The sequence below is a fragment of the Phoxinus phoxinus genome (assembly GCF_949152265.1).
Source record: "Phoxinus phoxinus genome assembly, chromosome: 1".
Lineage (NCBI taxonomy): Eukaryota > Metazoa > Chordata > Actinopteri > Cypriniformes > Leuciscidae > Phoxinus > Phoxinus phoxinus.
Genome location: NC_136876.1, coordinates 25614176 through 25629194, shown reverse-complemented (window position 1 = coordinate 25629194; position 15019 = coordinate 25614176). Strand labels below are relative to the sequence as shown.

The following is a 15019-nucleotide window of genomic DNA, read 5'->3' as shown; positions in this document are numbered from 1 at the left end:
TATAATTAATGCAGCGGGACAGAACATCAAATGCAAATTATCCAGCGTTATGCAGGGAGTGGAATCATAATTCATGTTTCTCTAAACAACAAAGCAGTTCAAAGCTATGCTCTTCAGACTAAGTGATAGCCACCTTCTCATTCTTTCCCTGAGTTAAGAGGATATTGTTTGGGGGCTTTGAACCAAGACTGGAGTCCCCCGGGGGATCTGAATCCGTCTAGACAGCAGGAGGAGAAGGGAGAGCCGTCCCTGGAGAGCCGAGCTACAGCTTTAACCATGAAGACAATGTAATCTTCACAAGATGAGATGCTTTGCAACATTCGTTATTTGTGTGCATCTATAAATGTGGGTCAAAATATCAATAAGATAAGAAGTTTTTCGGTGAGACTGTGATCCACTAAAAATGTCTGCATTTATTTGATCAAAAATACAGTAAAACAGAACATTTAAAATAACTGTTTTCTTTTTTAATATAATTTAAGAAGTAATTTATTCCTGTGATGTCTAAGCTAATTTTCAGCATCATTACTCCAGTCTTCAGTGTCACATGATCCTTCAGAAATCATTCTGATAAGCTGATACATTTATTATCAATATTGAAAACAGTTGTGCTGCTTGATACTTTTGAGGAAACCGTATACCTTTTTTCTGGATTATTTTATAAACAGAATATTTAAAATTAATGGTAGTGTATAAATTATAATCTAATAGAATATTAATAAATGGTGTGCACATTCAATAGGCATTTTCTTGTGAAGGTACACTAACCTGCCACCACAGGTCCAGAGCCCAGGAGGGTTTGCTTGTACTTGTTCAGGCTTTCATCATCCTTGTCCAGTTCCTGGATCTCCTGCAGGCTTTTTTGAGCCGGAGGCTGGTAGTTCAGATCTGGTTCATCTTCGTCCTCAACCACTGGCACGTCTTTCTCTTTATCAGCCATTATACCTGAGAAAAACAGGAATTTAGGGTTTTAGATAGATCTAGCCATGGTCTTAAGCTCCACATAATCTTTTTCTGTTGCTTCTCAATAAGTTTGAAAGAACATTCATAAACATATTCACATACAGATATCAAAATGACCACGATTTCACAACATACCTAGACCAACATACTTGGTCATAAAAAACATTTCTATTTAGCCTATCATTCAAATTTTATACTGAGGGCTGTGGTTGTGACTTAAACATTTTTATCAACCTATTATTTCCCCTCTGAATTTAGGTGTAGTAAATGGTTATGAGATGATAACATTTCTGTGCTTGTTCTGACTCGGATTAAAGCTGACTAAAACTTTCCCTAAAAAATACTTTATAGTCTCCTCATTTCTAGACTGGTTTTGAAAAAGGACTTCAGCAGGCCAGTCACGATCAAGTGTGGAGCATCTAGTAAGAGCATAAAAGGGCCAGATATTGAACTATTAGTGTAAAAATCTAGTGTGAAATATATGACCTCTTAAACTACATGGTTTGTGATGTTCAATGTGATTCTTTCTTGGTTCTACAGATGAGTAATGCTCTGATAAAAGACAGACGGAATGTATTTTCTGCCATCTTTCCTCCTCTCGCACATTTTTAGGCTTGAAACACAAACCAATTCAGATTGGCTAACACTGCTACAGACAGCAGATTTAAACACGTATCTCTTTTAATATTCAGAGTCATTTGTTGTAATCCTCATGTAGCGGAACAATGCACTCATCTTCGACGCTGATAATTCCATTTATATTCAGCTCATTTGAGAGACAGTTGCTAACTAAATACCCACTGTCTGGCCATATATATAGCAAAAAGAGCTGTTCCTGTGTAATTATAATAAGCTGGTCTGTTTGTAGCAGATCTGTTAAAGAAATCATTGCTTTTATTAATTCAGCCAGTTGTCAGACATTGAAAAACGTGTTTCCATTGTCAAAACCAACACACTGCGTTTCAGCCTAACGGCTAATAATTACTGGAAAGCGGACAGCTGAGGTATTGCTCCCCAGAGAAACAGAGGAAAATAAAGACCCAGAAAACTGCTCTCCATATAGGAGGCCAACATCAGGGACACCAATTTGTCTTGTGAATTAAGAGAGCTAAATCGTAATGTCCACATAACTCTTCTAGAGAAGCAGTACTGTGTAAGTGTTGTATAGAAATATACTGCCATTTTCTACAAATAGAGTACAAAATTGGGCCTAAAACTCGTAACCTTCAGAAAATACAATTTGTCAACCTCAAGAGGTGGAACTAAATTTTAAATGGGCTGTTTTAGTTGAGAAATTCTAGATTTCTGTAGGAAAGAAAACCAAAAATTATCATTTTAAGGTGGGTACAGACATTTGATGTGTTTAAAACTAGCTAGTTTTCATGCTAGATTAATTTTACATTGGATAATAGTTTAGCAAGCATATCTTATAGTCCTCACAACAATAAAAAAAAGATTTTTATCCCTAAAAAAACTGGCACTGGACACCAGAGTGTACCGAATTCATGGGAAATGACTAAATCTAAATAATGACAACATCGCTTTCAGTAGTCTGGGGGACAACGAGTGAAACTCCTTAGAGGATGGTTGTTCCCGGACACAACTTAGGATTAAAAACAGAGAAAGACAGAGATACCCCACCCAGGTTTATATGTTTCCCAGGCTGATTGTATGTACACGGTGTTCAGGCCAGCTCTTCAGAAGCCATGGAAACATGCTTACATCCTCCTCAATGATTATCAAGAGAGACAATGAACCTTTATGAAAGGAGAACAAAAACCCTAAGTGCTGTAATGTGAAGGCAAATGCAATAATGGAAGGACGGGGCTATAAAATCTGATCTGATGGGATCAATAGGGTGTTTGGAGGGTCATTCTCTAATACACCATTAGTTCTATAAGAGCGATTTTCACTCATAGCATCTAATAAAAATATACCACCATCTTTTTTGCATCAGATAGCATTAGCTTGAGGACCATGACACTCATATTCTGCTGTATATAAAAATGGGTAGCCAATGTCCTCCAACAAAAAGGTAGGAAAGTGTGGGAATGAATTCTGTATCTCTACATCAATTGAACCTGAGGGGAAAAAACACACTATCCAGGAAGACAATTTTAGGAAGGACATGTAGGTCAGATTACAGTTTATTAGGAGGCTACACGATTTGTGCAATTTCCAGGTGCAAAATGCTGTTGAGACATACGGCATACTCCAGCTGCAGAAGTGATGCTTTATGCATCTTATGACAAAGTGAGCCAATTAACCTACTAATTACAGAGAAATAAACAATCTGAATGTGTACAGATGAAAGTGGTAATGAAGTGTGAGAGGGGAAATTTGGCTATGCATAAATGTGTATTAATCGACAGCTAACCCTTTTGCAAAATGAAAACGCCTGAACTCTGACTACAGTGTTACAACATTTTACTCAAGTGTGGCCACATTTTGGACACTGGTGTCCTTTGGACCAATATCCTGTGCATAATAAGGCTATTTAGTTAATTATCCCTGTGGAATTACAGCTTAAATATTGCTAAAAAATGCACACCAATTAAATATCTTGCACACTGAATACACAAATCAAATCCGCTGAGCTGAGATTCACAATAGGGAAGCCTGGTCACGCTGAATAAATGACTGGGCTAATTGGGCAATTTAAAGCATATCAATAAGCCAAAGCCAAGATTCTTACTGCAAATTACAAGCAAAATGAACTATATAGTGATGGATTGGAGTTAAGGATGGCATATTTTCTATATAATGAGGATGGCATCTCAAAACTGCAATGTGATCAGATACATATTAATATTCCACATTAAATCATTAAACAATCGCTGATGTCCTCTCAATGTCCACAAGCTAACAGCTAATTAGTTGCAATCGTTCATAATGTGATTCAAAGAGTGAAAGTAACAAAGACCATCTCATAAAAAAAAAAACTTTAAATCAGTGGATTTGCATCTCAGCATCCTGATTGAAGTGTTGTACAAACATAAGCTAAAAACATCCTTAACATCCTTAACATCAGATACTTAAGTTAATTATTATTACCATGAACAACATTTTGTCAAACGTTCCCCGTTCACACAGATCTGTGAAGACAACTCTAAAACCACTCTGTATTATTCATGCCAAGCCTGGGCAATGAACCATTAAAGTACACGATAAATAGACGCCGCGGATTTAAGTATTTATTCACACGAAAATTCTCGCCACTGACATCGTGCATTAGCCTACATCTCATTAACGACAAATTAAACCCCATGTACTATTTCAATCGATTGTTGTTGGACATCGTAATGTTATTGTACATATATCTGATTTAGCATTGCATTTACCAACCCCCACTCGTCCCACCCACTTTTTACGACACTGCTGGGCATGATGTCACTGTTGTCACAAATTTGCGTTTTTGTAGTTTACACAGAGACGATAAGTGTATCTTTTTCAAAAACTATAGCACTTTGAATCCCGTTTTCAAAAGTTTGCGTTTTCCGGCCCCTAAAACGCTGTTGTCATGTAAATGAACGGCCAAAACACATTTAAACAGTTTTCAATTTTTAGTTGAAAATGGTGTGGTGTAAATGGCCCAACGTATGAATGAGATCTTTTCGAATTCATTCAAATTACTAGCCACTAATTCACCAAAACGTAAAATAGGTATAATAATAATAATATATTTTATTTATAACGCACTTTTCATTCCAAAAAAATCTCAAAGTGCTACACAGTAAAACAACAGTAACTAAAAACTAATAAAAACAATTAGCACATAAAAGCCTTTCTGAATAAAAAAGTCTTCAGTTCTGCTTTAAAAGTGTCCAGGCTCTGTACTGCTCTCAGCTCACTTGGGAGGTGGTTCCAAAGCCGCGGTGCAGCTGAACAGAAAGCTCGGTCCCCCATGGTACGAAGCCTGGTGGTGGGGACCTGAAGAAGCAGGTGGCCTGATGATCTGAGGGTGCGGGGTGAGGATTTCAAAATGATGAGTTCTTGTAGATATGGTGGTGCATGTCCGGTGATACATTTTTGTGTGAGCAGGAGGATTTTGTAGTCGATTCGGAATGAAACAGGGAGCCAGTGCAGTGAATGCAGAATGGGAGTTATGTGGTATGAATTGCCATGAGATTGTGTTGGACCAGCACCATGTTTGTATTACGACCCACCAATTGAGAAGCACTTCTGTAAAGAACACTGGAGACATGCTGCCACTCTCGCAGTAGCCACTAGTGAGAGGTCATTTTTATTAGCAAAGAGAAGAATGACAGTAATTACCCTTTCTCAGCTCTGTTAAATAGCAATAATAATAATACTGTGAAGAATCTCACAAGCTTTTTTAATTGCCTTCCCCCGCCCTTCAGAGATATCATTTCTGAGTGAAATATGTGTGCCGCAGCATCTCGAGCTTCAAAGGCAACATGCTTTGACCCGCTTTGATCACTAGAATCAGTTAAATGCCTGGCTACATTGTGATGGATAGCATGCTGGTTTTCATCTGATGGCGCGTTGCAGGTTTCAGTGCACAGCTAATGAGGTGGAGTGAACAAGCAAATAGCACTAACAAACTGCAGTCTCTCATTTTCAACTCACAACAGCTGTACACCCAAATATTCAGTGGACCTTCAGCAGATGAATGGAAGGCCCACAAGCCACAAGGGTTTCTAAAGTGTCATTCAAACCTCACTCTTCTAACAATGATTTAAGAACCTTGCAAACGGCGATGAAACCCTGAGGGTCAAAGGGTAAGTTTATGCGACAACAATGTACTAAAAACTAAAACGTTTTTCCTTCGCGTTTTCCGCATACAGACGATAACCTTGCTAAAATGCTCTCTGTTCGGATCCACGAAAATGACTAAAAATGCTGTATTATGCAGCCAGGCCAGTAGTTGGCGATGTTATACGCTCCTTTTGACTGAAGACGTAATACGCATGTGCATAATGTCACTGTTTTCACAAATTCACATTTTTGTAGTTTACACGGAGACGATAAAGATATCGCTTTCAAAAACTAGATCTTTGAATCACATTTTCACGTGTAAATAAACGTCTAAAACACATGAAATGTTTTCCATTTTTGGTTGATAAAGGTGTTGTGTAAACAGCCCCTAAAAATAACCAGAAGAACACTAGCTATGTCTCCATCCACCTATTTTTATGAGATCACATAAAAAAAATAAAACGCTGTATGGAAACGCAACAATGGAAACATAGCTAGTGGCTCTGTTGTTTATTCATTTAAGTTTCAAAGTATGGTGTGTTACAGTAAAAAAAAAAAAGAAATCTGAATATACTGCCTGCACTTATGAGCTCAGTTTGCTCTAAAATGTAAGCCAATTCAGCAGCTGCTGTGACTTTTAATACTCCCTGTATATTAACACTTTTAATTTAACTGTTCTGCAACCCTTACATCCTCCACTTTCTCAACTACTTCGACAACGTCTAAGTCTCTGCAAATCAAACTGAGAGCAGAGTTGAGAGTGATTCATATCAGTAAACTCTGATCCTTTAAGTAAGTGACAAACACGAAACACAGCAGGCCGGAAATCTGCACAATTCAACGGTTTTAGAGACAGAACGCTGCAAGCCATTTGACACTACCACAGAAGGTTTTGGCTGTAATATACATCTAAAATATGGCTGAACACAAATTAAATACTCACAAGATGCACTAAAACAGTACTAGATTACTGTAACTGAAAACATAGATCTAAATATAGTCAAAACTTTAAAAAAAAAACTAAAAAAACATTAAAATAAGTATTAGTACACATAAGAGTCGGGGAAATGAGACATTGAAATTCTCAGGATTGTTAATCAAACAGCATCTGCAATGTGAGAGAACAGAGCAGAACACCTGACTGCATGTAGTGCAATGATGCATGTGATCCTCCTCATTCGTATGGCCTTTCCCTACAGGGAGCACAAACACATCAGCTTTTTGAAATCTCTGTTTCTCCTACATGCAATCTAATTGATTTACTCCTTTAAACATGTGTCAGGTCTCTGACGTGCAGCCATCCATCACAACGCAGCAGCAGCTTTAGGCTTGAGTCGTGATGCAGCTCTGCTGGGCCACAGGGGGTCTTAGCGAGTCAGCACCTGCAGTCCGGCAAAGAGAGAGCTAAGAAACCCGTGCACCGGTCCGTCCCTTGGAGCCCGCTTTTGTGGGCCTTCTCTAAACACCATTGATTCCAATGGAATCACCCTGCCTCAAACTACTCTGGCTTTGTTCACACTGCACACTAATCAGTTCTGTCAAATGCCCTGCCCTAAATGGCACCCGAAACACTTCGCGAGTTCACACCTTCGCGATGGAACGCGGTTTTAACTGTCGGATAGAAGTCTGCTGTGGATCTCGCTTCAGGCAAAAGTGCACATCAAGGACGCATAAAGCACCGCAAGCCCCCTCTGAGACTTAAAATGACAAATGGGATACCCTACGGTCTCATGGACTTCATGATTACGTGCACACATTGGCCATTGTAAGTCTACAAGACCGTAAGTGCATATGAAGTGTGCAATTTGGGACAGAACCGTTGCATGTCCGGTGTATCAATGACAGGCTAAGGCACATTCAAAAAGATCAGATTACAATCAAAGCACATATGGATTTAATATGATTTCATGAGCTATTTTGACATTCAGACTATAAAAAAATTAAACGGATTTGAGTCAGATAAAAGGGATCAAGTTATCCAACAGTCTTGTGACTGACAATTATTTTACATTTTGTATTAATTTGTACGTTTTCATACAACCTGCTAATGCCCCAGCCCCACTGAGGGCTAGGTTTAGGGGTGCCGGTTCATGCTTCCTTTTCACATCATACAAATGTGTACGCAATTCCAACTTTGTAAAACACTTTCTCGTGAGATCAGGTTGGGATTAGCTGGTTAGCATGGCTTCATTCACCCCTGTTGGTGTACATGTTGTAACTACACCATATGCATACGGTTGCAAAAAATATATAATTTATATTTAAATATATTATAGTAAATGTTTTACCAGTGGCAGATTTGTTTTTTGGGGTACTTAAATTTAAGTTAAATTGACTTCATATTGTTCCTGTGTCTAGAGTGATTAGTCAGATATCTGCCTCAAAACACCTGCAAAACTGAACACGCGTGAGCAAAATAACATACTTCCAGGAGGCTCTGCGTCATCTGAGCAACTGCTATTGAGATTAATAGGAATGCTAATGGAGAAGCCACATACTGTATAGGAATCTGAGATAACAATGACAGTGTAACCCATCCCACACACACACACACACTCCACTTTACTCATAAAGGCAGGAGTTCATTTGTCATACATTATTACTTCCAAGATTTCAAAGTGAATGGAGACACTAAGAGATTGGAAGACAGATAAAGAGGTAAAGTGGGAGTGAGGAGCACTGGATTGGTGTCAGTAAGCAGAAACTCTGCAGAATGAAGCCCTGAATCAACAACATCTGTGTCATGTAATTACAAGCAACATGATGATCACACACACAAAGCAATGTTGTGAGAGCAACAACCGATCGATCAATACATATTGATCAATCCACCGTCACTTGTTTTATCTGCATCACATGCCAACTATAAAAATGTCTATTTCCACAAAGGAAGTCATCACACAAAATGGCCATTCAATATGACTTTTAAAAAATCTGTTTGAAATGTAAATAGGTTTTAGGATACATTGTAACTTATAAACGCCATTCACAATAAGCTTTAAACTACTTCAGCTGAAGGTTTAGGGCTGGTCTATTAGATTGGCAGATCATCTTAGGTCTTTCTGTGGAGTTTGAAGAGCATTTAAACAGCATGCATTCAAGTTCATTTTAGTACATTCTTTTCAACTTTTCAACATTTTTATCTCACAATAGACAACATAAATGCATCCTCACCTCTGTAGCAAACTGTTAACCAGAGCAGTTCAAGAAACTGTCCACCAAATTCACAAACATCCAAGCCCAACATTGTGAGTAAGCTCTTTTCCACAAGGTTTCCCCCAAAAAAAATCAGAAAAAAATCAAGAAAGCACACCGCCCGTGATATAGAAAAATCAGTGTCTAAAACACATTTAAAAAAAAAAAAAGCATTCACAGCAGCATCCCTTCTACCGCCACCAAAAAACCCCAAGATACAGAATCACTGGGTGTGGGTTGGCTAGAGAGAGAGAGAGAGAGAGAGAGAGAAAGAGAGAGAGAGAGTAGAGAGACAGTATGTAAGAGACAGAGAAAGAAAGTAAGCGAGTGAACGAATGCACAAATGATCTGTGTGTAATCCGTGCTGGAAGACCGGCTGTGGCTGAAGTGTTGGCAATGAGGCGGTAATGTGGGAACGGTATTCCGGTCTGCAGACGCTATTGATTCCACCGGCATGAGAAGCAAACCCTCCGCCTCAGTTCAGCACGCCTCCCAACCCCATCACTCATTAGACTGCGATGATCTCATCCTCTTTCTCTCTCTCTCTCTCTCTCTCTCTCTCTCACACACACACGCACACCCAGTATCCTTTCCCCTCCATTCTCTTTATTCCCTGTTCTATTTCTCTGTCTTCACATTTCTGCTCTCTAGAGACACTTATTATTCTTACCATCCCCCATTTTATATCAACTATCATATTGTTTCCCCATTTATCTCCCCCTCACTCTCTCTGTCTCTCTCTCTCTTTCTCTTTCAGAGGGAACATGCTGGGCAGACTGTTTTTTCCCCTCTGGTCAACGATGACTTTCTATCAGTTTGTAGTTCTCCGGCACGTCGTTCTGTCATCTCTCTCAGGGGTCATGGTCCTGTCAGAGGTTACACTGGGCGTGCCTCTGCATTTCACACGGCCTTGATGCTTTGTCGTTGGTAGCATCTTGCTAAGGGGTGCTGCAATACCAAAGCCTTTTTCAAGAGACTTGTAAGGACATTGGTTTATGTGCGCCGACCAATTACATCTCACTGCATGTCTGCTGCAAAGCTATGGCACACACAGCACATGACCTGATGTGTAAACTAGGTAAAAAAACATTGGATTGCATCTGAAGTAGTATTTATATTTAGTATAATGAAGCAATAAGTCACGATGGTCATGCAAACGGCTATGAATGTGGCTCATCCAATCCGAATTTAGAGTCTATCCATTTTATAAATTAGGTTTACTTAGCACAAAGGCGACATTACATGTATCATAATCATAGGAAGTTAATTATTCATTCTCGTGCAGAGCCAAAAGAAAATTAGACGTGCAGATTGACATGTCAATGGAGCAGATGAAGGGGGCGTGAGACTGAGCCAGTGCAAAAGAAAAAATATAACACAAACGTCTGGTAACAATAGCATTAAACTAAAGTTGTTGTTTTTTTTAAATCATGAATTTTAGCTTTATTCACTACTAATACCAACTATAAAAAGAAGAATTTGATGAGAAATGTTTGCTTTCATATTAAAATCTCTGACTGTTGATTGAAAATTTATTTTGGCAAATCTAAGCAGAATCTGTGACTCCAAACTTGCAGAGACACATGTGAGATTACAGGGGTCTTTATCTCAGGAGAAAAGAAGCAGGGGGAACTTCACCATGAATTCAAAATTGATTATTCTTTTTTTCTTTTCTTTTTTTATGGAATATTGCAGTATTTATTATAAATTAGATTTATCCATGGACATTTTTTAAAAATTGCCCTCATAATCAAATCAAAAACTTCCCCTCCCTCTTGCATTGACACCTCTTCTCTGATGACGTGTTAACTGGTGCGAGGGCGGGACAAACGGTTATCACAACCATCCAATAGGCTTGCTGCAATAGTCGGTGTTACACGTGTTTAGCCGCACACCAATTACATCACTTGCTCATCACCGCCCCTGACTGTCGTTTAGATTTTTTATAGTAATACAATTATTTTAGTTCACTTAGAGAACAGACACTACACTTAAAAACTGAACGTGTCAATTCTCAATTCAGTGTGAGACAAACGAAAGTCAAAGCACAGATCAGCACCAGGAGTCAGATTTCATATATCTCGTGACAAGGCAAGCTGACTCACAAGAAGAGTGAAGCGAGCTGACTGACAAGACGATGGCGGAAGATTTGGTTTCAAAGCGAAATGTAAAAATGGCTATTTGGCAATTTTTTTTTACAATATCTTGCATTCAAACAACTGTCACCCCCGAATTGTCTCTGGGCCGGAGAAAGAATGCTTTTCTTGGCGTTGAGTCTCAACCCCAGAGTTTGAAGATGAGCTTCTACCCCCACCCCTCCCCTCCCCAAAAAGGGAAGAAAAGACTATCGCAACTTCTGTTTCATGCCAACTTTAAGTCTCAAATTGCTCTCCATGTAAACTGTTTCCTGTCTAGAAAAAATAAATGAGAAATGAAAGAGATCTCATTCGGTTACTCTATCCGACAGGGTAGGCTTCACATTGTGGTCAGCAAGCCCAATCTGGGATTCGAGTTCAGAATGACTGACAGTTGTTAAAATCAAGCAGCTATGAAAAGGAATTTGACAAATTACATAACAGATCTATCAAACTACTCTACGCTGAAATCAAAAGACTGCTGATATCTGGCAGCCTGTGATTTCCAATGACTACTTCTGTCAAGATATCAAAAAAATATTGAGGGGGATGCTTTAAAAAAAAATACATACGATAAACGATAAAGTCATGCATGCACACTTTCGACAAAAAAAAATAATCTCTCTTCATTTATGATCTGCATGAGTGGAAACTGTTACACAAACAGGAAGTAACAAGAGCAAGCTTCTAATTTCAACCAATTGGTCTACATCACTGGCATTCTTTTAAAATGGAGCTTTTTATCCATTGTCTGAATGTGCTCACAAATTGGATCTAACTTTGGTCAACAAAGTTAAACTAATTTAAACACTTCTGAATGGTTCCTCTTGAGGCTTGTTCGGAATCTCACTTGCAATTCAGATCTGTTCCACTAGCTCAGGAAGTTCAGCGGATGCCTAGGCCTGAACAACAAACACCTCAAGAAGGAAGTGAAAGGGGTGTCTTGATCAATAGACAGAGATCTTGTTTGTCGAGGTCTGCCAGTTAATATACACAGCTTCCTCTTCACGGATTTGTCAGGCATTGTGATATTTTTGGCTGCTTCTCCAGTGGCTACACTTGTTTATTTGTGTGAAAAACAGAGTTAGGGTAGCTGTTTAGATAGAACGAAAAAAATATATATCTTCGAAAATCATTTCCACGCCAGCTTTTATGGGCTATTTATCAGCTCAGTGATGCACCTTGACGCATGTCATACTACACTCATCAATATGAGGCTAAAAGGCATCACAAGAATTTTCCAATCATTTTACAGGACCTTAAACCATGTCAATGCAAAATGGAAAAAAAAAGCAAATCATATATGAATTCTCCAGAGGCTGCAATAAAATAGCAATACACCTTCGCGTGCTGATGAAAGCATACCAGTTTGGCTATAAAGACACTCAACAACACCATCATATATAGCACTTGCTATGCCATGTGTAAAATATGTTATATAACAAGCATAACAAATAGGATATTGTACAGTCACTAGTCATAGTTCAAAAATAAACCCCTTTAGGGTGATACATCTGAGGATTTTTTTTTATAATAACAGAATATCTGTATTGTACATTATCTCTCACATAATAAAGTCTGATGATTTGCTCCTTCTGCTATTTTTTAATATTCATACTTAAAAAGTGATAAAGGGTGGCAGTAATGTGTCTGTGGTGTATAGAGGACACAGGAGCCAGTCAGAACAGGATCTCAGTTTGGTCTTACGTTAAGAGGATGTGGTTGCATACGACTTTACCAAAAAAGTACATCGAAAGTTAGAGGATGGGGGCAGGGGCTATACTATGGCATAAGTGAGATTATTAATACACAAAAGTATCATCATAGCCAGATATTAATATCATTCAGTAGCACACATTCCTGTCAAAATGAAGTTAAATCATATTTGAACTGTGTGAATTGAAATCTTGAGAATAAAGTTTAAATCTTCAAGTTACTCCAAACCTACAGTTCAAGACAATGTTCCCATTTCAGAATGTCACTCAGAAAATGAAAATCACAAAGATCACCTATATAATCAATACTTCCAAAAAAACAAACAAAAAAAAATTAGCAGCCAGCTTTAAAATATCAGTATGGGGTTTGTTTGCATTGTCTTTGTGACATTTCTACAGCGAAACAAAACGGCTCTAACTGGGAAAACAAAGTTAGATAGTAAAGTAATAACGTAAAAGTGTCTTACCGCCTTGTTTCGTCTTGCAGAACTGTAGATGCGGATGTTCAAGAGTTTTCAGATCATGTGCGTAGGCTACCAGGAAATAGAGTTTGCCAATCACAACTCTACGCCTCACACACTAACACCAGCCCAGTAACTTACTTAAAATTGTTTTACGGTTTTGTAAATATCGCTATTTATGTTTGTAGCTACTTGCAAAAGAATATCACATTGCTAAAAATGGCAAAATTATGTAAAATGTCGAAAAAGTAGGCTATATCACAGGACAAGCATGAGTGAGCGTGACAATCTCTGTTGTTGCACGTGCTGCAAAGCAAACTAGCCTACTGCAACGCTTTGTGAATCTCTGATATTGTGTAATCAAACAGATTTATCAAACTTTTCTTTAAAATTCCGATGTACAACAAGCTAGTTCCGTATTAGTAGCAAGATAATGACATATAGGAACTCTTTTTAAAAATGAAGAAAGACAGAGTGTCAATCTGCACATTCTGGTGTGCAGGAATCTGTGCCACAATCTATGAGCTCCTAAAGATGCCTTACTCAAACTCATCTGCTAAAATAGGCTTTATCTGACATCTTTGTCTCAACATGTTTGTAAATTCCTCGACAGGATTTTCGACGTTTCTGTAAAACAATACCGGCTCAAAACAGCTGGCATGCGCTTTTTCTCTGTAGTGAGTAACGTTTACTCAAAATGTCACATAATGTGACTTTTAATACAATTTGAATGCAATTTGCTTTGAATATAATTGATTTTAATACAAAATGAATACATGTCTTAATGCCTAATCTAAAAGCTGAATGTTAAATGCAAAGTTTTGCGATTAGGCTATGATAAACATGTAGCCGCATTTGTTGCGCCCTGTAATGTGTTAGATGTAGCTAGGCCTATAGTAGCCTATAACACACTAAATCTGGGCAGTTAAAATTGGTCAGTTATTGCATTAGACTGATCTAGTCACGATTTTGTCATATACTTCGTAGTAAACCATAGGCTACTTATTTTTTTATGATTTTTATGTATGTAGTAGTCTTTGCATAATTTGATAGACGGATCCTGGTATTGCTGGATTTGCATTACAGCCTAGAGGAGGGAATAATGGAGTTCTGTGTAGAGAAGGAATGCTGAAGAAGCTGCTACTGTCCACAGATGTTATCAATCAGTCATACCTGTTTTTGTCCTCTAGAAGAATAACAGCAGTTCTCAGTCTTTTGGATTCCAAGGCCCCTCATTGTCCAATACAATATTCAACTCTTTTCTGCACACACCAACTTTGCAGTGGTCTGAATTAAATGGTATGATGAGATCTCAGCTGTGATTATGATGTCAGTTTGCATAGATCTTGATTTTTTAAAAGGCTTTTATAGCAGCATTTAAACTAAGTTAGATTTACTATAGTAGGTTTGAGCTCCTTGTGAGATTGCTGAGGCCCCTGGCAAACCACTGTTCTTTATTAGACAAGTTCATTGCATCGGCTTTTATTAAGATTCTTACCACCCTCTTCTGTTTAAAAGTTGAATTACATTTCCCCAGCTGGATTAGTGTTTAATATCTGTTAGTATTATTTCATCTTTTTTAAACGTTGTTGTTTGTGTATATATAAAAGTGTATACTGACTGCTGCTGGCTGCTACTAATAATCCTTACTCTCTTAAATAATATTTAACATAAAATAAATAGAACACAGAAATACAATCAGGTAGGCCTACTGATTTGAGACCAAGGTAAGTTATGCTTTCTCAGTTTTATGACATTGCCACAGAAGGCTCTCTATAGATCTTCAAACTACACTTTAGGAGCTGCAGGGAATGGGTAATTCAGAGTGAAT

At 38.2% G+C, this 15019-nt stretch overlaps 1 protein-coding gene across 2 annotated transcripts in view; it reads right to left on the bottom strand.

Annotated features, from left to right (window-relative positions):
- Window positions 1-14377, bottom strand: part of arhgdig (Rho GDP dissociation inhibitor (GDI) gamma) — a 28656-nt gene extending 14279 nt beyond the window's left edge. The window contains exons 1-2 of one of the 2 annotated variants that reach the window (XM_079633078.1): window positions 13195-14377; window positions 769-945 (exon numbers count right to left, since the gene is read on the bottom strand). In XM_079633078.1, the coding sequence (XP_079489204.1) occupies window positions 769-940 (172 nt within the window). In that variant the 5' untranslated portion in view covers window positions 941-945; window positions 13195-14377. Of the gene's footprint in view, window positions 1-768; window positions 946-8856; window positions 9398-13194 lie in introns of those variants that run through there. The other variant, XM_079633077.1, reaches the window with a different exon arrangement.
- Window positions 14378-15019: the final 642 nt, after the last annotated feature.